Below are 24224 nucleotides of genomic sequence, written 5' to 3' on the forward strand. Positions count from 1 at the left end.
TTACCTCTCCCCTATAATGATAACAATAGATGATAGTTTATAATGGGGCAATGTATGTCTAGTTTGAAGCACATAAGGCATATTACATCAAGACTTGGTTTATCCTATAGTTGAGACATAGCTTCCTTTAGGAATCATGTGTGGTGAGTTGAGATCAACCAATGAAGGGTAATTACACAATAGTGCAGCATGTTTAGATCAATGCAACAAATACAGTTGGTTGCAAGAAGATGGCACTAGTCAAAGAGAGAGATAGAGTCTTGGATTACATTTGATGAGGATCTCCTTCTAATCCTTGTTGCTCAAACTATCATGAAATGAAGCTTATTATTTGTAAAAAAATGAATTTCACAAAAGTGATTATTTGACTTTTACTGCATATGTTTGCTCTTCACATCACATGGGTTGTGATGCTATGAGACCTACCCCGTGTTGACTAAAATGATACATGATGTTTTGCACATACTTGATTGAAGCTGATGAAGAGTTCTATTGATACATAGCAAGGCTACCACATTGAGACATGACTTCATTGGCTTGTGGAATTTCAAAAGTTTGTACTAGCCTAACCATGTAAGAAGGGATTATATCACCTCCATACAAAAAAGGCAAGTCTTAGGCATTGTTTAGTAGGAGAAAATGATCCAATAAGAAGAACTAAGAATGCTCATAAGCAGTTAAGCGAAACACACAACTGTAAGACATAAGGTGCTACAAAGGAATAAAGATCAAGAGAGTTAACCAAGGACCACCTAGGTCTTTCATGCTTGAAGTTGACATGACCATAATGAATGGTAATGATAAACATTTTGCACATTGTCCCACATGCCTTTCATGCATTGTAACAATATATGACTTGCTTTCCTTACATGGATTGACTATGTTAGGTATCCAAGTCAATAAACAGCATCAACCTATAGTGAGCTTATAGACACAAAGCATAATCACATAAGTAGCGAAAGCCTAGAAGACCAAGATCACGATGAGTAACTACTATAAATCCCATTTCTTTATTTTCCAATTTCACTCAAGTTCCCATCTATCATTTTGAATGTATTTGAATGTTGTAAAACCTATTTCAGAAAATATAAATTTCCGAAACCTCATCAAATGGTAAATACCTACTATAAAAAGTTTAAGTTCAAAATTGCAAACACTTCTCACATCAAAGGGCAAGGCTTAAAAGTAGATGATATTACAAAAGCCTGCTTTACTTACTTAAGATGGATGTTCGTGGTAAGCATTTTCCGGAGGCAACCCAAAAACCTTCAACCTTGACAGTTTGCAAGTTGTTTCTTAGGTTTTGCAAGCCTTCTGGTCATATTATAACTAAAATGACCCTGAAACCTAAAACCTTTTCTCCAAATTGCAATGTTATTTTCCCCTCAAACTTACACAATTAGAGCTTGACACTAAACCTCAGTTTTCCATGAGCCCTGCTTCAATGGCGAGGGGCTGCTTGGCAACCATCCATAAGAACAGCACCAAGTAATCATCAAAACAAGAACAGCATTCCTAAACTCACACTTGCACGCGTGCCTCTGCATACATATGGAGATGCAGTAAATGTATAGGCAAGATGGCACGTGTCTTTTCAACAATTGAGAAAAAAGGCAACATAGTTGGAAGCATCTAAGCATCACTGGAGTATCTACTCTGCATCTGAATTGGCAGGAACAAGCAACATAGTCGTTAGCATCTAAGCATCACTGAAGTATCTACTCTGCATCTAAATTGGCAGGAATAAGCAACGAGTAGCTCTAGGCTTTTGCAGCAAGAGCTCCATCAAACAGGTATACAATCCCAGGTTGCATAAGCTTAAGCTCAGTTGTGACATCCCCATAATGGAGAGTTAATGGTTCAAGTCGCGAGTGGTGTCGGTTGTCTACTTCAACACCAACTTCATTCAACTTGCTTGATACCCAACTTAGCTTGCTAATCTTGATACCCCCGCGTGCTCTCAAACCAGAAACCTGACCATCTGTCCACTTGTCCCCTAATGCAGGCAGCAAGTAGATATTGCTTGTATCACTTTGTACTAACATCTCTGCAATTGCTGCAGTGAACCTGCAAATATATGCCCATCGTTTACTTTGCAAATCAGAGTGAACTTTTTTACCAAGAATATTTGAAATTGAAGGTGAGAAGACTTGCCCAAAATTTCCATCAATTTGGAAAGGTGGGTGTGCACAAAATAGGTTTCCATAAAGACCCCCGCCGCTAAGGCTCTCTTCAGTTTGTGTATCATCGATGAAATTGAACATTTGCTTCACCATCTCATAAGCCAGGCTACCATTGCCCAACCTTGCCCATAATGCTATTTTCCAAGCTGTAGACCATCCAGGTCCAACCTTTCCTGATGGATACTAGTGGAGTTAGAATAAAGATAAAGCACCTATTGGTGCACTTACAAGGTAGCATTAAATGATTGGAGTGATTTCCTGATTCACCTCTTTTGATAATGCTTAGAGTTGCTGCATCACACAATTCTGGTGTTGCTCGCAAAGAGAGTGAGTGGCCTGGATAAAGACCAAAAAGATGGGAGACCAAAAAGATGGGACATGTGACGATGTGTCGTGTCTGGATCTTCGAATGGCAATGCCTGATTGAAATTTTAAATACCAGGTAGAAAGGCAAATGAGTTAAGTGCAGAAGACAAAGAATTTAGTTAGGTGAGCTAGGTCCAGATTGTAAGCTTGATGCTAAAGAGCAAGTTGACATTTCATGTCCTGCTTTACCCATTCCATGAGAAGTCCATCACTCCCAATTTGCGGTGGAAATAGGCGGGTGCTTGCATCGGTAACCCGTTGAAGAAAAGTGGCATCGATATTTGTTGTATCGGCCAGAACCTTGTTAAAGAAAAGTCCAGTACTCTGTAAGTAACTGAGCCTAAAGGTCGTTTAACAGACCACTTTCAGCAGTTAGATGTTAGAAGAGTACATGTGATGCGGACACAAAGGAAGAAAAAACTTCTCTCACGATGGCCATATCCATCGTTGTTGCATAGCTGACACTTGCTGCATGCCCGTCTGGAGCAATGAACTCATGCTCAGGGGAGGTGGCCGGATTGGTCACAAGGTAGACTTTTTGGCCATGTCTACCATCTTGATCACCATGATGGAAATTCAGCTCAACTAGCCAGTCTAGAAGGAACTCCGTGCAGCCCTTTATAAGGGGGAAAGCCACTTCAGACAGGAATTTCTGTTCAACATAAAACACTCATTACAGATACAGTTGCAGCACTAAAGCCTCTGGTTTCAACTGATTACAATAAAGGATGTCAGGTCCCGCTTACCATGCACATTCGATCTTGATTACATATTATTAATATGACATTGGGTGTAGTCCCCTTTCCAGCCTCAGTAGATTCTTCTGACGTGTTTTGAATTTCTAACAATGATGGGTGCCATTATATTATAGTTAACTAAGAGTTCAATGAAACCTTCTAACCCTTACTCCTAGTACCTTGTCGAGTGAGAACAGGTAGTGCTCCCATAAATGTGTACAAAGCCAAGCTCCCCCCATAGGCCATAGTGCATACACTGGATCTCCAGAACAAGGGGCTGTTAGACCCCATATATCAACTATGTGGTGAGCCACCCACCCAGTTTTATTGTAATTTACCTGCAGAGAGCATAGCCAGGCAATTGGAACATAATCCGAAGGCTGAAATCCAGAAGATTAAAATATCAGCATCTATCCTATTCCTGGTGGTAGTGCAAGTCTCTTTACTTTGGCAGTGGCACTGCCATTGATGGCCAGTACATGAATAAGGTCAAAGAGAGGCAAATGGCACTCAGGTAAGTTGCAAGTCTCTGCTGGCCAGTAATTCATTTGCAGGTTGATGTTGGTGTGAGGAGTACAACTGCAAGCAAAACAAAGGCCAAATGCATTAGATCAATTGTAAACCTTTTAAATTAGTTAAGATGGAACTGTAAGCCTAGTTTATTATCATCAATGCATGCATGTGCACGTCCATTAGTGTGATAGAACTGTTCCACTAATGCTGTTTACTACCAGTGTCTCACCTTCAAACATCTAATTGTGTATTATACCATTCTTGAATGACATAAGCATTCAAGCAAAAAAAAGGGTACATGAGAGAGAGAGAGAGAGAGACCCCCAAGCAGGATGCAGATCTTTGCTCCATATGCCTTGCAAGTTTGTAGCTAAGGAACCCCTTGATGATGCAATCATCAAATAACGTCCAAAATTGAATAGAAGGCAAATGAGGTTTGGATCTTCATCCTTAGCAAACCCCTCAATTCGCTCTTTTGTGGACTTGCCAGTGAAATTACTGGTGCTCTCTGCACAGTTCACAGCCCCAATATCGAGCTGGTGATCCACAACAGCTGTTCGACTGCTGAGCTCTAGAGAGACCCGCTGAAAGAGCGGCTGATAATCTTGCAGATGGCGGGCCAATAGGGATGAATATGAAACGTTTGCTAGTGATTCAATGAGCGCAAGTGACTTTGCAGCTGGGTCAACATCAGAAGTGGATGGATCCTTAAAAGGACCATCGTAGGATGAGGCAGCTGCCAATACAAGTACCACTGAGTCTGCAGACTTTACCATCACTGTACCATTCTGAACTATAGCAGAGGTTTTGTCTCCGACTACACGAATCTCTAAAACAGCAGCAAATTTCATTCCCATAGATGTGGAGCATTCATCAATCTGTACACTTACCTGTACCCCTTGCAAACCTTATCATTAGGCAGGAAACCCAACATTCACAAACTTATTTTCCGCCCAATGAAACAATCTCTCTTATAACCATATCTGCACATTTACCTGTTGTGTAAGAAAATGAGCCATTGATATATTGCCAGGGCATCGACCTTGCAACACAATACGTTGCCGTGAAGGAACTGAAGTATCAGCATTGCTGCTGTCTACTGCAGCAACCACACTACTTATGGTTTCCACTTGGCTAGGCAGCTGACTGTCCAAGCTCACTGTACAAGATACAGAGGCTGCTGTACTCGCACTTACAGACATGACAAGCACATGATCTGGGTGGGATGCAAATGCTTCACGGTTGTACTCAAGCACTGGGTCATGAGATCCATGTTCTCCAGCGGCTTCAGTGCCATTTGGAGCTGCTGCAAGCTTGTAAGAGACCCGTGCCACACCCATGTCCAAATCAAGCTCTCGCATATATGTGCCTGGTACAACCAAGCTATGATCGAAACCTTGAGAATCTCCAAAGTCAAGTTTCATCTTTCCCAAGGGTTGGTAAACCTTAGCAACAAAACCACATAGTTGAGACTTTGGCTGCTCTGATTGTGCAGACTTCCACAATCAATTTTATAATAACTGCAATGCATGTCCAAATACCTGCCCTTCATCAGGTCCAAGCATCTTCGACCGGGCCAGAGCCGTTGCCTCAGCAAATCGACTACTCCACACAAGGTCTTGTACATCTTGGAGTGACTGGGCAGCTTGGGGATTATTCCAGTCCTTCGGCCCTCCTGACCACAATGTCTCCTCTGCTCAGAAATTCAAAATGTAGCCATTAATGCATTGCACTCCAAAATAGTATGTTAATATTTCTAATTTATCAGACATCAGCGTACTGCCATGAAAATGCCTAACATCATTGTAATTTATCATCATCATCAGCCTATTTCAATGCAAATAGCTTACCACCCTCATCATAATCTTACAATTCACATTTACCAAACAGTGGAGAGCTTATTTCCATGCAAATGGCTTATGACCCTCATCATAATCTTACAATTCACATTTACTAAACATTGGATGGCAGCTTCATCAGATCATTACAGTCCCAATACAAATGCATTGTCATCCTCATCATGATCTTACCATTCACTTGCCAATAGCAGTGGTTGGCAACATCATAACTTCATACAGTCCCAGTGATGCAGATTTCCTTTTTGCCCTGAGATGAGAATGGATTGTCATCATCATCGTCATCATAATGTTACCATTCCCTTGCCAATAGCAGTGGTTGGCAGCATCATAACACTATTACAGACTACAGTCCCAATGATGCAGATTCTTTTTTGTCCTGAGACGAGACCTGAACACCCACAAGAGGAGGCACCTCCCCTCTGAATATTAGTCAGCGATAGCCATACTAGCATTGCTCCAATGTGTAGATAGGATAGCTTGCATGCCAAATGAACAGCAGAGCGCGATCGCACTGGGACCCTCCTCCTCACTGAACCTACCAAGGAGAAGGACCCACCAAAGATAGCTTGCAAGATGAATGAACAGCAGAGCTTGATCGCACTGGGACCCTCCTCCTCACTGAACCTATCAAGGAGGAGGACCCACCAAGTGTTTGGGTTTTGAGTGAGCAATAGCCTGGACATTCAGAACTATACCATGTGAACAGAGGTGTCCAACCAAGTGATGCACCTAGCAAAATTTGAACCCACAACGTCGTCATTATGAGCCCAAGTTTCAACCACTAGGCCATCACCTCCCAACAAAGCTCATTTTTATCAATCGTTGCAACCCCAATTGAATTACCATCCACATCATATTCGAACAATTGAGTTGTAAATAACAGTGGATGTAAGCATTATAAGCATCTCAATAGTGAAGCGGATCATCAATACCATGGCATGAGATTATTGCCCTTGCAAATGCGTTATCATCCTCATCATAACCTTACTATTCAGATGTGAGTAGAGAGTGTAAAGCAGGATAGTCTTATGTTACAGTCCCAAATGAAGCAGATAATCGTCATCATCACCAGATCTTTGCAAATTTCAAAATGAATCATCACGTAATCAAATTCTTACCATTCAGTTAAAGCTCTGATCATGGGTCTCCCCAGACCAACCATCATCACTCATCAGATTTTTGTGAAATGGGTCATCAAATTCTTACCATTCAGATGAAGAAGCTCTGATGATAGGCCTCCCCAAACCATGGCACCCAGGTGGCCGTTGCCCAAGGGTAATGCCTGCGTCCAGAAGGACGCTGGCTCGAAAAACTGCACTCGCTTCGTCGCCATTCATCTGCAACATGAGACCTGACTGTGTCTGATCGGCTATTAAAGGCTGTTTGAGAATAGGTATCTCTTGGAAGCCAAGCTTGAAGTTCGATGTCAAGCTCAATCAATGTCTGCACGTACCACTGAGTGTTCTGCTTCCCTTACAATACACTATTAAAATTTAGGTGAGACGTCATTTTTCAAAGAAAAGTATTCCAACTTCTGTCTCTTTTCATTTTCTTTCTGTATTTAAAAGGTGGGGATGAATATCCCCTTCTCCCCCTATTTGGGGCTTTGTACATACGCATTGGTGTTCGATCGAAATGCACCCATATACGGAGTAGTGGTGACTCAAGTGTAGCTTGGTGTGCAGTCTCATAAGTGATTCCCTATATTCAAAGATAAGCTCTCATATGTGCAGCATCACAAGGGTGCAGTCCTGAGGGGTTGAAGATCTAGACAAACACCCGGATGGGGTCGACTACCAAACCGATCATGGTGCAAGAGAGAGTTATATTCATGACTCTTACCCCCATGGGATAAGAAAATGACGAGATCATCCATTTGCGATCTTGTTGCAAGCTCGTACTCATACCAATGATGGCCTCACCTCACATAAGCAAGCAAGTGTTGTTAGGAGGGTAGCATTTGTTTGGGCCTGATGGGACACCACCTTTGAGTCAATGCCTAACCTTGGAGTATGGCTTCCCTTTGTGGGAATTCATGAAGATTGGTGGTTTTAGATGGTGAGACTATAGCACTACTTGCACCCTTGTGTCAAGAAGGTAGGTGCCTTCCCACGCTTTGCTGTTACTTGGTTAGTAAGCATAGTCTTCAAAGGAACTTATCCTAAGGAAGTAGTGAAAGTGTGATGAGAGACATAGACAAGCCATTGTGTACAAGCTAGTGAAACATGGCTCCACCTTTGAGCCTGACTAGGCACTCAATTTGAAAAAAATAAAAAAAGTTCTAAGACCTTGATGCAAAGCTACGAACAAGGATAAATGATGAGGATTGGGCTATCGCGAGTTCCTCCATTGGAACCTGCACATGACTCAAAATATTAAAAAACAAAAGAAATTACCCTAAGTGGGACTAAGAGACTGCATTTGGATATGAAGTGCAAGAGTGGGTGGAATTGTGCATGAAGCAAATGAAGGCACACAAAGTCCAAAAGTTGAATAATGAAGCCAAGCCAAATGAAGAAGAGAAGGATACCAAAGAGAAGCCAAGCCAAAGGAGGACAAAGGAAAGAAGAAGGTGACCTTGGAAGATGACTATCATCCAAAAGCAAAAGAAGAAGAGTTTTAACACCAACCAACAATAGACTACTACCTTGAAGGCTACTATATGGAGGAGTTGAATAACCATAAGAAGACTTACCTAAAGATCAACACCCCATTGACTACTACTACCTAGAAGCAGAAGACTACTTGTGGGACTATCAAGCCCTTAGGCCATATTTAGAGCACAAGTATGAATAAACCTTGGGATATCTTTTTCAAACTAACCTAAGAAGGCATGTGAAGTATAGGGCATAAAAATACGTATTGTTGGCATGCACAAGTGGCCTAGTGCTTCAAGACAAAGTGCACCTAAGAGACATCAGCCAAAACTAGGGTCTTCCATTAGTAATACCCTTACTGTAATGTGCTAAAATTAGGGTCATCCATTAGCCACACCATGCTTCACTATGAGACCTTTAAAGACCTTTGAGTCAAGCTTCTCGACAACCTCATTCAACATCCAAGATGGGCATGGTACTCCTTATGTAGGAACCCATTTGGATGAGGCAAATTGCTAGGTATAGGTCAAGGTGATCCTGTCTCACATCTTGAGTATTTATTCCCACTAGTATGCTAGTCTTCTTGAAGCTATCAATCAAAGGGAGTGGAAATAAGTAGCATAGTTTAACAAAGCAAGGGGCTCAAGGGTTTGGCCATGTAATAGCACTTGCACAGCCTAGTTGTGCGTACCAAACTTATAAAACAAAAAAAAAAAGAGGTTGCCCAACTAGATTGCTCCAAAATTTGCACTCATGGGATGTAGTGGCCAAACATGTTCTAATTGTTGCATTCCTTGATGAAGCTATCCCACGATACTTGTGAGAACTACAATGTTCATAACTTTCAATCCCCCTAGGGGAATGAGGATATACCTTAGAGGTATGGCACTCCTATGTTAGATAGCTTTCTTCTTGAGATATCACCAAATGGTTAGCTTCATTGGAATGGGTGACCCTTAGTCTAGGGGTCTAATGGGTAGCTCACAGGGACAAACACTTCTTATGACCTGACACCCAAGACAAGAGTGAAACTCTATCAATAGTGGTTTCCCTTCAATGGGACCTTGTCCTCGGTGCACCATCTATCTAAGACAAGGGTCTTCCATGGGGTCTACCTAGATGTTATGGACCTTCACATGATTTCAAGTGGAAACCTATCAAAATGCATAGAGATGGCACAATGGAAAGGGACACAAAATACATCAATAAAGAAACCTTGTATTCATGAAATAGAAAGGTACAACATGTAGGCACATATTAGGAATACACCCTCGTGACACTGCACATGTGAGGGTTCATTATTGAGCATAGGAAATCACATGTAGAATGTATCTCAAGCTGCACTTGAGTCACTACTAGTCCCTAAATATGTGCATTTTGCTCCAACGCTATGGCACACCTACAAAGCCCGAAATGGAGGAACGGGAGATCCCACACTCACCCTTGCACAATGGATTGTTGTCCTTAGCCATCTAAGGCTTATCACTTTTGACTCATTTTGAAGTCTTAATATTGCTTATTCTATCAAATTGGTCAGTGTCAATGTTTCATTAGTAGGCGCGCCGCTCATGGAAAGGGAATCGGGTTAATATTCTCGAACCAGGATGTGGCGGTGGATGGTAATGCAATCAAATCCGAAGACGCTAGCGGGGGCCCATGGAAGAGTTCTCTTTTCTTTTTAGCAGCCTGCCCACCCTGAAATCGGATCACCCGGAGCTAGGTACCTAGCGATTCGCCTTGTCATGGGGACACTTGGCTTACAAGCTTCACAATCCAAACTAAAGGATCACCAGTGGAGACACTCCTTAGGAAGATAGGTGATGAGCTTGAAGGCATCTATGACTTCATCAAGTCGCTTTCTTCGTGTGCGAGGGAGTGTGTAGTGTCATGCACCCAACTTCCAAGGTCTCACGCCTTCATGCCACTCCTACAAGGGAGTATGCAGTGATGTGTTTGGTACCTCGAGGTACACTTGCCATGAGAAAGAGACTTGTGAGTCATCGTGTCGTTCTTGCCTCAGAACTTGGTCTCAACTCGCGATAGAGAGTGGTGGGTTTGAATGTTAATTTTGCTCCTTTGAAGCACTTTGTCTGATAGTAGGGGAGTGTGCGATGATGCATATGATGCCTTCGTGCCCTTTACTACAAGGGAATTTATGGGGACACATATGGCGTCCAACATACATTTGTCACAATAAGTGTTTTGTAAGCAAAGTGTACTCTTCACCCTTTCCGATAGCGGGCTCGGAGGGTTCTCCCACCTGAAGTGGGATCCCAGCAACCCATCCACAGGGCAAGCCTAAGAGATTGGGTGCCCCTTTGCAAAGGAACGACGTTACAAATTGTTGCAACACCATGGAATGATGAGTAACGACAAGTGAAAGGTCCCACAAGGAACTTGGGAGCAGCTTGTGCCAAGTAACGAAATCATTGGATGACACATTCAGGTCCAAGTAAGATGACCGCATGGCGGAACAGGAGAAGAGAGACGTCACTCGTTCGTCTTGACTCCCACCTCCTTCGGTTGCTTTCCATTCAACCGCCTATCCCATTCATCGGTGACTCCTCATCTCTTTTAGCACAAAGGCCAAAACACAACATTGACCATGAGAGACTTAATCCATGACCACATGCATTCCTAGCACGAGTGCATTTTTCTTTTTCACACTACAATGAGTATGATTGTTCTTCATTGACCACGAGATAGATATGCAATGAATGAGCTCTTGGCCCATTGGCTTTGCATGAGGCTCATCTCCTACTTGAAACTTGATGTTTTGCCTTCTAGTAGCCATCACCGCCATGAAGGCCAAATAGACCAAAACCTCTAATTGTTCAGAAACCTTAGCCTTTTGGGCGGTCTACTCTACTAGCATGCAACTTCATAGCGAGGCACCTATTGTTTCAGTTCATGCTTCCAGATCCCTATGTCCTAGACTCGACTCTTAACCTTTGCACACGAGGGGAAGGGATTTCCAACAAGAACCATTTCTCAAGAGATAGACATGTGAGATCAGCTTCAAGGTTGAGAAGCAACATAACTTTTAACTTGAGGTGCTCGAAGGTAAGAGACTTCACAAAAGATTCATAGCATAAGGTGTTTCCTATCACTAGAACCAACTTCACCAGTTACCAACAACAAAACTGATGAGTAGGAACAGAACTACAATAGCTTGGGAGCAATGAAGTTCAAATAAGCATATTGAGGCTACACATAAGAATGCCCATGTAAAGATCATGGAAAAATAGTGAGATTGAACTTGACGGGGGCAAACTTGTGACAAATAGAAGGAAAGATAATTGCCGCAAAGGAGCCACATTGAGAAGGTTCCTTTTCCAAAATTATCAAAAGAAATCCCTTTCAATAGGCCCAAACCGACTTCTTGCCACAATAACAAGCAACCAAAGATCTCTCTCTCTCTCTCTCTCTCTCTCTCTCACCTTGACATGCATGATAATCTAGAAAGGACTAGAGCAACAAGATGAAGACCAAAACAACTGATCATGTAACCTAACGGACTTCATAGACTTTGAAGAGGAGGGTAAGGGGAGCTACCTTGCAATGAGAATATTCCTTGTATTGAGGTCAAATCACAAAGTTCATAGTGAAGCTACCATGGGCAAACTAGATAGGCTAGGAGATCCTAGATAGGATTGAGCTATTTTGTACACATGGCACACATCGAGCCCTCACTTGACCTAGTATTGCTCCTGCCTTATGGGATGAGTTGCTCTCACCAAGATTGGTGCACATCGGATCAATACTACAAGCTATCAATTTAATAGGTATGGGAACTTGATAATTTAGCAAGCTTGAAGCGACAAGGCAACTAGAGCAAACATTGGCATACTTGCTTGCATTGCTAGTCATGCCAATTTCTTGAGCCTAGTGCTTGGAACCCTATGATTAGATACCTAGTCAAAAAACCACAAGAGTTTGATTTATTGCCCTACGCTCAACAAAAAGGCCATCAAAATTGGGTATAAGATCCCTAGAGAGGGTTAACCAAAAGAATGTCTTAAAGATGTGTGCACCTTGTGAAACCATTTTGTGGGCTGTCTCATACTACCACGATTCTATCTTTAGAAACAACGCTCTTGGGATTGAAGAAGTAACTACCTCTCAAAATCAATAGGGATACTCAATAGGGCTTCATCAAACTAATGACCTATACCTAAAAGGCACAATTCTTTGGACTCTTTTGCTAATTGAAAATCTTGTGGAACATACATCATAGGGCTAGGCACATCAAGGAGTTGAGTTATACCAATGTAAGGACCGCCAACACTCAAATGAAACACACTCAAAACATTGCCAAGGATACTTGAGAGCATATCAAGCTTTGCGCTACATTCTGTAACTATTTGGTCTCTTGTAAAAACACTTGTGCAAGTAGTACTCTATAGGATTAGATCCATTGTAGTAAAAGGGATTGAGTGTTGTTGGATTTGTGTACTTGAGATATAACAAGACAAAGAACCCTCATTATAGGGATGTGTTGTGTTGAACTCCTCCAAGCTTCAAGCGATTGCTTGAGTTAAAAAGACACTCGCATCAGCTTGAAGGACCTTCACGTTGAACAATCTACAGACAAAGCTCTAGAGCCGCCTAGCTCATTGAGTCCTCGTTGCACTATCTCAGTCCTAAGAAGCCATACCTATCTAGCATCCGGCGAGAATCCTTGGAGCTAAGACTCTAGTGATACCAACATAGCATTTTATCCTAGAGCACAACCACTGTGAGTGATATCTCAAACTAAGCCACACTGGAGCCAGCATACATCAAGAAGCATCATTACACAAGGATGATTGGATAGTCTAGTGCTTAATAAGAGCCCTTATGTAAGGAAACTCATTGGACTCGGATCGACTAAGAGGGAATCTCCATAGTCATAGGAGCTATTGGATTGACTAGAAGACTTGGTACATAGGAAGGAAACCTTGGTGGCCCATTGAGAACCACACTTGAAGCCAAACTCTTAGGGAAGCTCTACTAAAGAGCCAATAGCCACTTGATCATCATAATAATTCAAAATTCTAGGCTAGAAACCCACCTCCAAAGTGCATGCAAGGTTGATTCAATGACTTTCCACAATGAAGCCTAGGGGGATTGCACTACATTGAAGACTATCTAAAGATGATGAGGGAGATAATGCTCAAGTGAGAGAGATAGCGTGTTTGGAATTGAGGACAAAAACCATGTTGCTCAGTGTGAAAAATTAGTTTGAGCATAACACAATATTGAGTGAAAAAGTGGAAAGCATGAGTTGCACTTAGGACACTTGAATTGTATTTGAGCCATTAGATAAGAAAGCAAAAGCCATTGTTCATGCTCTCATTGTCACAATATTATGGGAAAAGAACTAGGGAACACCACATATCTTGTAAGAGAAACCATTACAAGAAGCACACGAAAATGCCGGCTTCAAACAAGACTGACAAAAAAGCACAAGAACCACACTTGCAAAATAGTGACAAGAGAACAAGGGAACCGCATTGAAACAAGCATAAACAAAAGAGAGACTAATAAGCCACTAAACATAATCAAAGGGGGACAAACCAAACTAAGAATATGTAGAGGAGACAAGGCTAGGAGGAGTGACTGGACCTAGGAAATAGACCTCAATAACTTAATAAAATCACAAAATTGGAAGAAAGGAAACCTACAATCAAATTAAAGAAAAATAGAAACCATAGCACTCTAATGGGCCATGCCAACCACCATCAAGGGCAACTAGGCATGCGCATGAACACTTGTACTCTATATTCAGATTACACTCAATTTGAATAGAATGCAACACCATCAAAAGACCAACATAAAGATGGATCAACTCAACAACCTCGACCTTTGCATGAAAAGCCATAATTCAAATACACAATCTGCATCTAGTGGTGTGGCTAGGAGTCTAAGGATTTGCGTTCAAAATTTTGGGGTTATAGACCTAGACTTTGAAGAAGATGAGATAATACATCCTGCCTATCTTAGGGTCAACCTTACCACAAAAAGAGAACATGTTCTTGATGCTCCTATCGATGAGGGAGCAGACTTTAATATTTTGACCTATGATGCATGGACTGAAATATACCAACCAAAGCTTACACCAAACAATGCAATCCTCAACCCCTATAGAGGAAAACAATATTCTATATTGGAAAAATGCAAATTATGTATGACTATCGAGACAACTAAGAGCCTACCCATCTTATTCCATGTGCTCCCAAATTGTGAGGATGTAGGAAAGGAGATACTACTTGTGCTTTCAAGAAACCAACAATATATGAGGTTATTATGCAATGTAGTAGATACACCTAACACTCTTGAATGTGAGGATAATCACAACTTTCAAAAAGGATGAACTTGTCGGACCACAAGGAAAAGGCAAGGAGAAAGCCTTTGACCAAAAAGAGGCACCAGCTTACTGAAAGAAGTAGGAAAATACTTGAAAAGTTACTTCGAGCACACAAAGAAGAGAGAAAACTTCTCAACGTGACCACTCTCCAAACGAAAAATCTAAGAAGCAATGCTAAGGATATGAGATGGACCTACAAAACCAAAGAAAACCTTGGAAAAGACCCAAGCCTCATTGGCAAAAATATCGGTAGAGAGCTAGTATGTAGTATTGGGTTCCATGGTCCCTTTTGCTTGCTCAAGGTACTATGCAAGAAATCATTGGTTGTGGTTGCCCAAACCACTTGCAAGTCCACCTCTATCACACTAGAAATGAGTACCTCCTCAACCAAAGAAAAAAAAACTTAAGTATACAACAAAGCATGAAGAGGAACATTCAAAGGAGGCAATGCTAATGATAATCCCTTGGGACAAGCCATCTATAATTGGACAGGATAAACCCCCAGAGACGGCGACTAAGCAGGAATAAAATCATGCACCCATAATTATTAAGCTTGATCAACAAAGATTGTTGAAAGGCTTGACTATTCAAAACAAGAGACAATGGAATCAATGCAACCTAGCAACATCCTTTAACCTGACATAGGGAAACCCCATGAGGAGACAAAAGGAGAAGAGATCACTAATGAGCTTATTGATAAAACAATTGTCAAACTAGGTGAAGGCACAGAATCCCCTAAGTTTGCACCTACATTATCCAAGAGAAAGAAAAGGAAGCTAAAGAAACAACAACAATAGCAAGCAACTACAAAAGCCACAAAAAAGGAAATTTCCATAAAACCAAGTGAGAAGCCAATAGTCTTGACATGACCATTCCATAAATATTCCCATTCCCACTTCTGTCAAAAGTGCTAAATTTGTGAATACTTCTCAAAGTTCCAAGCATTTTTAGCAATAGATACTTCCAACAATTGCAAATAGAGCTTGAAAGGAGCTTCAAGCTCAAACCCCGAGACCTACGAACCGCTTATTGATCAAGTGTTTCAAGCCTCGGCCATGGCTGCCTCTCACATAGCCGACGTGCCCTCCCTACCTATGGGTGTTGTGAGCTTACCTTGATGCCCAATCGAGTACCCTCCTCTCCCGTGTACGCCGGTAGCTCCATGATCCTTGAGGCAAGCTCAATCAACCTCAATCCCTCTCCAACAAGCTCCATCCTCCATAGCCCCACGAGACAAGATAAGAGTAGAGAAGAGAAGAAGATGAAGAGAGGAGATGGGGAGCTTCTTCTCCTCGATCCCTCACTCTCACACACTCACTCCCTCACACTCACTCACTCCCTCTCTCAAGCACAAGCAAGAAGGCAAGAAGAAGAGAAGAAGAAGAAGAAGCTTTTTGCCACACACAAGAATGAGATTCTCATTCACTTTTCAACTTTATATACAAAACCCTAAATCCCTTTTGGGCGGTCATCCCCTTATCCCCTTTATATACAAAACCCTAAATCCCTTTTGGGCGGTCATCCCCTTATCCCCTTTTTTACATGGCCGGTCATTGCCTAGGCCCTTTGTCCCATTGTTCTTCTATCTTCCTAGCTTCCTTCCTACCGCCCAACCACCTTTACAAATTGCACGGGTGAGAGCCCGGTACTCTTAAAATAAATCATGGTGTGCCTTGCACTTTTTTACAAAATTATAGACTCTCACTTTTTCTCGTGCACCTTTTTCCTTAAGTTAGGACTTTTCGGCACTTCTTGTGTTTTCAGATTCTTCTTCGCGTGCCTTCGTCTTCTGCTTTAGATTTTCTAGATTTTCCACCTTGTTGTTTGAGGGCTAACATTTACCCCCCACCTAGATGAGTGCCAGCCCCATGGCACTCGCCATCATAGGTAGTAGGCTTTGGCATGCACCGAAGATGTGGGTGGAAGGGACTGCTATAGTGGGCATTGGAGAAGTTGTATGGTGGTGCGGATGAAGGTGGTTGGTGGCACTTTGTTGGCTTGCATGATTGGTGATAGGGGTGTTGAGGGTGGGGATAGGACCAGTTTTTGTTAGGAGTTGCATTCATTGGTGGGCACAGGTGGGGCGGGCGAGGATTCATTGGTGGGCTTGCAGGATGATGAAGGATACGAATTCAGAGTGGAGTGCTGATGAAGAGTTGATGGTACTTCCATTAGAGTAGCAATACCTTCAATTGAAAAGCCTTATATGTGGTTTCTCCTTGGGGTTAGTGCTAGTCTTCTTATTGTGCACAAGATGTAGTGTTGATTAGTTTTCAAACTCTCAGCAAGCTTAGAGTATTGTCCTGCACTTGAGGACCCAAACTGTACATATATATGTGGTGGTACAGATATTATGTGAGTGCACATGCATACTTAGATATTACATAGTTAGGAGACCGCGAGTCTAATTCCTCGTAGCAACATGTGGAAGAAGCAAGGGTTTAGTGAGGTAGAAAAAGTTGTCAATGGTGAGGGGAAGTACACATGAGGGTGCATGAGACATCAGTTGTGCTGTGAAAATATAATGTAGCATGGTTGATCTTAGCAACGCCTTACTTTTGATAGCGAGTAGCTGTATTGCTTGATGAGTGCAGTGTACTTTCCATGGTTGGTCATGCGTTGCTTACCACGATCAATTGCAATGGTATTAAGGCGGAGTGCAAAAAGAAATCGTGCAAAGAGGTCAGGGTGACAAGTCTAACCATAGGCAAGACAAGCTCCCTAGGTATGTCCTGCCCTTGATGTGCCCTGAACAATTGTGGGGGGTGTGTAGAGGGCTAGGGGACTAGGGACGATGGAGCCAGCCGACCAAGGTCATTGGGCGTACCTAATTTGAGGGCCCCTAGGTGTCATGCTGTGATTGTGAGTTTTTATTTTTATTTTTAAGAATAATATGAGTATTGCAATACTTTGAGGCTATTAGCCTTTCAATTAGATTGGGAAATATCGAGATTTAAAGGCTGCGAAACTGGATATTACAGCGATGATTGTGTCCTAGTCTTGTTGCTATTGGAACAGTTGTTGAGATGGAGAGAGACACTAGAGATTTTGCAAAACCTCTTTGAAATGTGCGATGTTGGTACAATTGAGGTAACAGCTACCATGAGTGCCAGGTGTAGATTTTGACCCAAAAGGAGAGAGTGGCCATTGATCATGCTTTGGGCCATGCAATGTGGGCGATCGGCCAGGGTGATTTTCACCTTCGGCCGTGTGGCTTCGTCATGGCTCTTTGTGAGGTTGGTGGTCTTGTGGTGACTTGGGCATTGAACGCTTTCGTACAAAGACCTGTGTCGTCCTGCATCCACTTGATACTTCGTGAGAGTATATGCAAGTCACATGTATCGATTATAATGAACAGATGCAACACAAAAAGATATTACTTTATCAAAATCCTATGGTGCTGAGTGCGATGCATATCATTGGTGCTTGTTAAAGGCATGGCATGTATTAGTAGTAGGTAAGGGAGGTTGGTACAGTTAGGGAGCATGCCCCTTTAACCACTTAAGGACAAAAAGTTATGGCAAGATGGCCTTCGTTAAGTGGCATATACAACATGGGGGCTATTCTATTTGTATGAGGCAGGGTGAGTTCAGGTGGTCGGGCAACTGGGGTTGTGTCGATGAGGGGCTCCCATCAGGCTGGGCAAGGAAGATATCGGTCGAGACTCGAATGGTGTAGTCCCTGGCCTTAGTTCTTTCAAGAATGCTTTAAAACAATTCATCAAATTCCCGCTTGTCTCTAGCTGCCTTCTCCTCTTTCGAGCACCTGCTGCCTGAGCGTCTGGTGGGGGCCTGCATGGCCGGTGTTGCTATATCCTAGGTGCTCCCTTGAGCCTTCGTCCTCTTGGATTGGGGAGTTTTCAGCCTGCTCCTGGGCGGTGTCTCTTGGGGCCTCTTTTCAGCGTGTACCTCTTTAGAGTAGGCACATAGTGTTCTGGTGGAGGTGCTAGTGCTGCCTTATGCCCCCTCCGACGGCAGAGGGCTTCCTTGCAGGCCAGCTACATTGTGTGCTCCATGACGGCTACCATGGAGAAATCTGCAAAATGTGAACCAAGGTTAGGCTTTGAGGTAGGATAGAATTACTTGCATGAAAGGGATTAAACAGTGGATTATCAAGCGCTTATGAGGAGGAGGGGTGAGGTGAGGCATGCAGAGTTCGTTGTAGAGGGACGGTCCCGTGATGATATTTGTCCTGCTTCGACTACATAGAGTATTCTAGCCATTAGCAAATCTTGGATTATGCTAAGTTATGTGGACTGGTTGTGATGGAGTGGACCAAGGCTCTTCCCCGGAAGGATAGACTGAAAAGGGAAAAGGTGTATAGAAGGGGATGGTGCCTCGTCTACGCCGTCAGAGATGTTGATCAAGGCTTCCTATGGCGGTAATGAGGGTTGCATGCATTCCACCTGGAGGCGAGAATGGTCACACAACTCCTAGACTGGTGGTGAGAGGAGGACCTGAGGAGCTCAGCCTGTCAAGCCCAAACTCTTCTCCCTGCACTTGACTATCATTGCTTATGTGTGTTGGTATTGTCTGTACACGGTCATAATACTCATTGTTTATTTGTGTACATATTTACGATTCCATGACACTTCGTGAGGATAAAAACCAATTGTAGAACTCAGGATTGTACTGGAGTGTGGCACACGTATATGATGGATAGGAAAACATCCGCATATGTATCTAGACATCCAAAAATGGCAAAGCATTAGTAGGGAAGAGAAAGTTCATTGCTACATCTAAAGAGAAGAATGCTAAGAAGCCCAAAGGGGCTAGAGGGCCACTCTCAAGAAAAGAGCTTGCAAGAGTACATAAGGAGAAGATATGCTTCAATTTCTTAGGCTCTCATGAAAAAAATTATTATCTAGTTGCGTGCTGAAATGACTATATTTTTTGTTGATTTTTCGATGGTTTTTAGTTTATATGAGGGTGTGTTGATTTAATTTTGATGATTTTGAAAGTTCTTTGGGACAGTTTGAGTTTTTTTTGGGAGATTCGTGATGGTTTTTGGTTGAGATTTGATTATTTTAATAGGTTCTATGATGTGTATGTTTGGTTTTGATATGTATGTTTTACCTCTATTTTGATATGTTTTCTTTCTGTTTGTAAAGTTGAGATTGTGAATGAGCCTTTTGAGGATTGATTAAGAATGTATTGTATGGTTTTGGATAGTTTGAAGTAGTTTTGGTTTGATCTATATGATTTTTATGCCTTTGGTTGACCTTCTATAGTGTTCTATTGAGCTTCTATAGAGCCTCTATTTCTATTCTCTTTGCTTATGTAAATATTCTATGAGGATGGATTTTTAGCTTGGGAAATTTTTGTAATCTTGGAAAAGGAAGAATGCAAGCTCAAAATAGCTCAAAGAAGTAGTTGAAGAAGACTTGAAGTGAAGACTACAATGACAATGACAATAGTGAGCTCTCAAGGGACACTATAGTGGCCCTGGTGACTCTTCATATCAAACATACCTCCTGGGAGGGGTATCCAAGACCAAGAGAGGATTATTTAGGATTATTGATTGTAATTACAACGTACTATTGAGTGAGCATATATGTGAGAGGTATAAAGTATAAGAGATAGTCATTTCTAGGCTAAAAAGACATTGTATCTACATGAGAGATTGAGAGAAGACTGTGAAGACCTTAAAGATGAATACTATGTGATGAAATTTCATTCAAAGTGGAGCATTATTTTGTGTTTTTTTAGTTCTTTGATGGTTTTTAAGAATAATATGAAAATGTGATCAATTTTTTTAGAGGTAAAGCCATGGGAGATTCTTTCTATGATGCTGCATGAAGAATTGTTGTGACTGGTGTTCTTTTTCCTGTTATGGTTACATAAAGGATAAAAACAAGCTTGTTGATGAAAACAAGATATATTTTCTTACAATAATATCCATGTTTCCTTAGTGTTCTCCAAAGAGATCCATGTTTTGGTTCGCAACAACCGGGGAATACTTCCATCAACAAGTACCAATAGAGACTGAAAATGGAAGAAGTGGCACAATTGAAGAGGACGAAAAGTAATGGAAGACTGTAGAATCCCTACTACTATTGAAGAATTGGAGATCTTCATTATCAAAGCCACTTTCTACAAGAAGTGCATCCCTCAATGGCGGAAGTATATCACTACCTTGATGTGGGCTCTATGTGACAGACCAATCCTATTGTCATCTAAAGCTACATAAAATTGTATCACTATAGCCAATTGTTTCCCAAAAAATTGAAAAGTAAAGCCAAAACAGAGAGAATGACCATCCATGGGAGATTTAGCCTTCATTGAAGAATTTCTAGACATCATCAAGTGGGAGAGTGTGGAAAAACTTGAAGAATCATGGTTAGTTGAAGTTCACAAGAATAAGAAGAAAAAGAGTTGGAATTTGTTCATGGATGCTCAACGGCAAGATACGTGGGATACTTGATGCACTGATGATGACAACCTTCTATTTGTCCAATTGGCAACCCACTGAAAGCTAGTAGAGAGAGCGTTCTTCATAACCTACGCTAGTGAAACCCTCTGAAGTTGGTATAATTAAGATAATGGCACTATGGCGGTCCTCAAAAGAATAAATTTGTATATCTTCAAAACTAAATATCTTTCCCTCTGCAGTAGAATGAAAACCAAATTTAAGAGCTGATGGATGTGATTAGAGAACAGTTGCAAACACTAAATGTAAATACCACCAACATATCCAATCCTGCAGGAGGTGGAAGAGATGTGATATGATCTAATACATGGTGCAAAAAGTGCCATCAAGCAAGACATTTAACCATTTAATGTACCTAAAAACCAACTATCTCTAGAGCCTTATGTTTGTATTGTTTAAGGAAGAACCATACAAAAGATATCTACCCTATGAATATGAGATGCATGAATGAAGGAAAAAAGATGAGGAAGTAAGATTCAGCTTGTTGGAATCCAAGTTGACTGCCTAAGATATCAGACCAAAGCCTAGAGATTTTGGTCCTAATTTTGGCCCAAGGAGATTTCTCTCTCAAAGTTACAGAGAATGATAGTCTCTAGCCGTGCCCAGAGATCAAAAATGGAGTGTTACAGATATGGAGAAAAGGGACATATCTCACCAAATTGTCCAAACCCTAAGGTCCATGGACTACAAATCCTTATGCAATCGATGTGAAGGAGAAGGTTGCACTACAAAAGACTATCCTAGTCCAGCTCTCCTATGAAAGCCAACACCACTTATAATCAACAAAAGACTCAAGAACCTGCCTCCAACCTAATAGAATTAGAAGTTGCTGCAATAACATGAGCCAAGAAAAGAGAGCCCACATTTCCAAAAGATAATGTTCCCTCTACCAAAATGATGAAGTTTGATTTGCCAAATAAAAAACAGAATAGTATAGAAAAAAATAGTACAAAGAAAAGCAGTCCAATGCTACAGAAGAATACACGGATGGTTACAAAGGTAGGACCAAAGGTCCAAGAGACAAAGGACACAAAAGTATCCCAAGTGATAGAAGAAGTGTAGATGTTGCCACTATGAGAAGAAAGAGGAAAGATAAGAGTGGGTATTACCCCATTCCCTAGCTGATCAAAGAAGCCCATGGATCCTATCAAAGAGTATGACTTGGTCAAAGACCTAAACACCTTTAAACCAAACCTAACATTCTGACAGTTTGTTGATGTTGTCCCCCAACTGCTATTGATAGAAATTTAAAAGTATATTAATAGGAAGAAATGGCCTAAGGATTGCTCCCACAGCTATCCCCAAGTCCAACAAGAAGGCATCATTGAAGTGGATGTGTATAATGCCTTCTTAGATCCTGATATTGGCATTTGGATTGAAGGGTGTTTTATAGAAAATGCATTGATTGATGGAGGTTCATCAATGAGCATAATGACAGATGTGACAATAAATGATCTAGGCTTGTAAGGATGAGACTATTGGTTGACCTATTTGGTAGTAAAACAAAATTCCTACGGAACCTCATATCCTCTGTTGCTATCCTTGGCTGTGCTAGGAAGACCATGGATTTTTGAAGTAAGAGCACTGACAGATTGGTTCTAACCCTAGGCAGAGGACCCAACAAGGTGGTAATAAAGTTGTATGTATCACAAAAAGGAAATGGATCTACCTCCATTGAAGTCTTAGGTGACTTCTCCAATGAAGTTATAGATGGTACATCAATATGAAGAAGTTGTCAAATATAACTTTCCCAAGAAAATAGAGGCATGATCCTTGACAATAGGCATTGTAAGCCAACTCTTGAAAGAAGCAAAGTCTTTATCAATGGGTGAGTGTCTGCTTCTTGAACCATGAATGAATTCTGAATTTACTTTTGACAATTAGATAGGGACATGGATGTACTATTCTTCCTATTACATGGCCATAGTAGAGCCAAAGATAGAAGTAGAGATAGAGACAAACACAAAAGCAGAGCCAGAGGTAGAAGCAAAAGTAGAGGATACAACACACAGTCTTTTTTTCTCGTATAGAGCCCCTACAAAGGCAAAGCTAGAGTTTGAAGAGGACGATGATGCAACTCAAGATGAAGACAATGAAAGCATCATGGAAGAAGCTATACACTCAAATGAAAATACTAATAAGGATGAAGTCCTAGAAGTGCTTGTAGCTGAAGATCCCATGTTGTTAGACAGAATGATTCTAGTATCCTTTGGATTGATTAATGAGTCATAGCATATGCACAACCTCCATAAAGATTTGATTAAGAAAAATAAGCCCTCCTTTACTAGTGGCTCTTGTGACCCTAATTTACCCTTCTCAAGAAAGGATGATGATGATTCCCCTTGCCAATAAACACTAGTCCTGCAACTCAAACAAAACTCATATGATTCCTATTATGTGACGTTATTGGAGGCCTCCTCAGAAGACAAGTCTTCGAGTCAAGAGATATTAACTCTCCCATAAAATCTGAAACAACCATGATACCATTTCAGCATTCTAAAGAGTCATCCGAGTCTCCATGGAAATAAGAAGTTGCTTCCAGTGGAGCATTAGACGAGGAGGCCCCTCCCTTAGAGTTGAATCTATATGTAGAAGAAGTCCATGGGACCTTCATCCGCAAGGAAGAAGGGGAAAAGTACTTAACTTTTGTGGATATTGATGGTACTGAGCATCACACTTGAAGGTGGGTATCAGTCTTCTAGAAGAGGAGATGTCGGCCCTACATGATCTACTGAAGGAGAACGTGGACATATTTGCGTGGTCATATAAAGATTTAAAGGGAATTGATCCCACGGTGTATTAGCACCACATTGATCTAGAGCCTGATACCAAACCTATGTGGCAAAGATAGAGGCATATGAATCCAAATTACTCAGCCTTAGTGAAAGTAGAGTTGTTGAAGCTCCTTGAAGCTAAATTTATCTATCCAGTGTGGCCAATAGTGGATGGGTTTTTCCCATCATGGTAGTATCCAAGAAGAATGGAAAGATGTGAATATGTGTGGACTTTCACAAGAAACTAAACTCCAAGACAAAGAAGGATCATTTCCCTATTCCTTTTACAGACCAATAGTTAGACACAATGGTTGGACATGATCTCTATTCCCTATTGGATGAATTTGGTGGGTACAACCAAGTCCAGATACCAAAAGAAGATCAATCTAAAATAACCTTCATGATTGAATGGAAAAA

The 24224-nt window shown here is 41.5% G+C and overlaps 1 protein-coding gene across 1 annotated transcript; it reads right to left on the reverse strand.

The window, feature by feature from the left end:
- Nucleotides 1-1135: 1135 nt before the first annotated feature.
- On the reverse strand, nucleotides 1136-7152 carry FUC95A (1,2-alpha-L-fucosidase). The gene is given in 12 exon segments (XM_087701698.1): nucleotides 1136-2067; nucleotides 2155-2356; nucleotides 2451-2544; nucleotides 2546-2602; nucleotides 2739-2849; nucleotides 2980-3201; nucleotides 3466-3624; nucleotides 3733-3865; nucleotides 4121-4689; nucleotides 4795-5244; nucleotides 5341-5492; nucleotides 6865-7152. Coding segments are annotated over 12 exon segments (2583 nt in total). The 5' UTR covers nucleotides 6992-7152; the 3' UTR covers nucleotides 1136-1760.
- Nucleotides 7153-24224: the final 17072 nt, after the last annotated feature.

This window comes from Lygodium microphyllum, chromosome 2 (genome assembly GCF_053477565.2).
Source record: "Lygodium microphyllum isolate KBCC chromosome 2, Lygodium_microphyllum_v1.1.10, whole genome shotgun sequence".
NCBI lineage: Eukaryota > Viridiplantae > Streptophyta > Polypodiopsida > Schizaeales > Lygodiaceae > Lygodium > Lygodium microphyllum.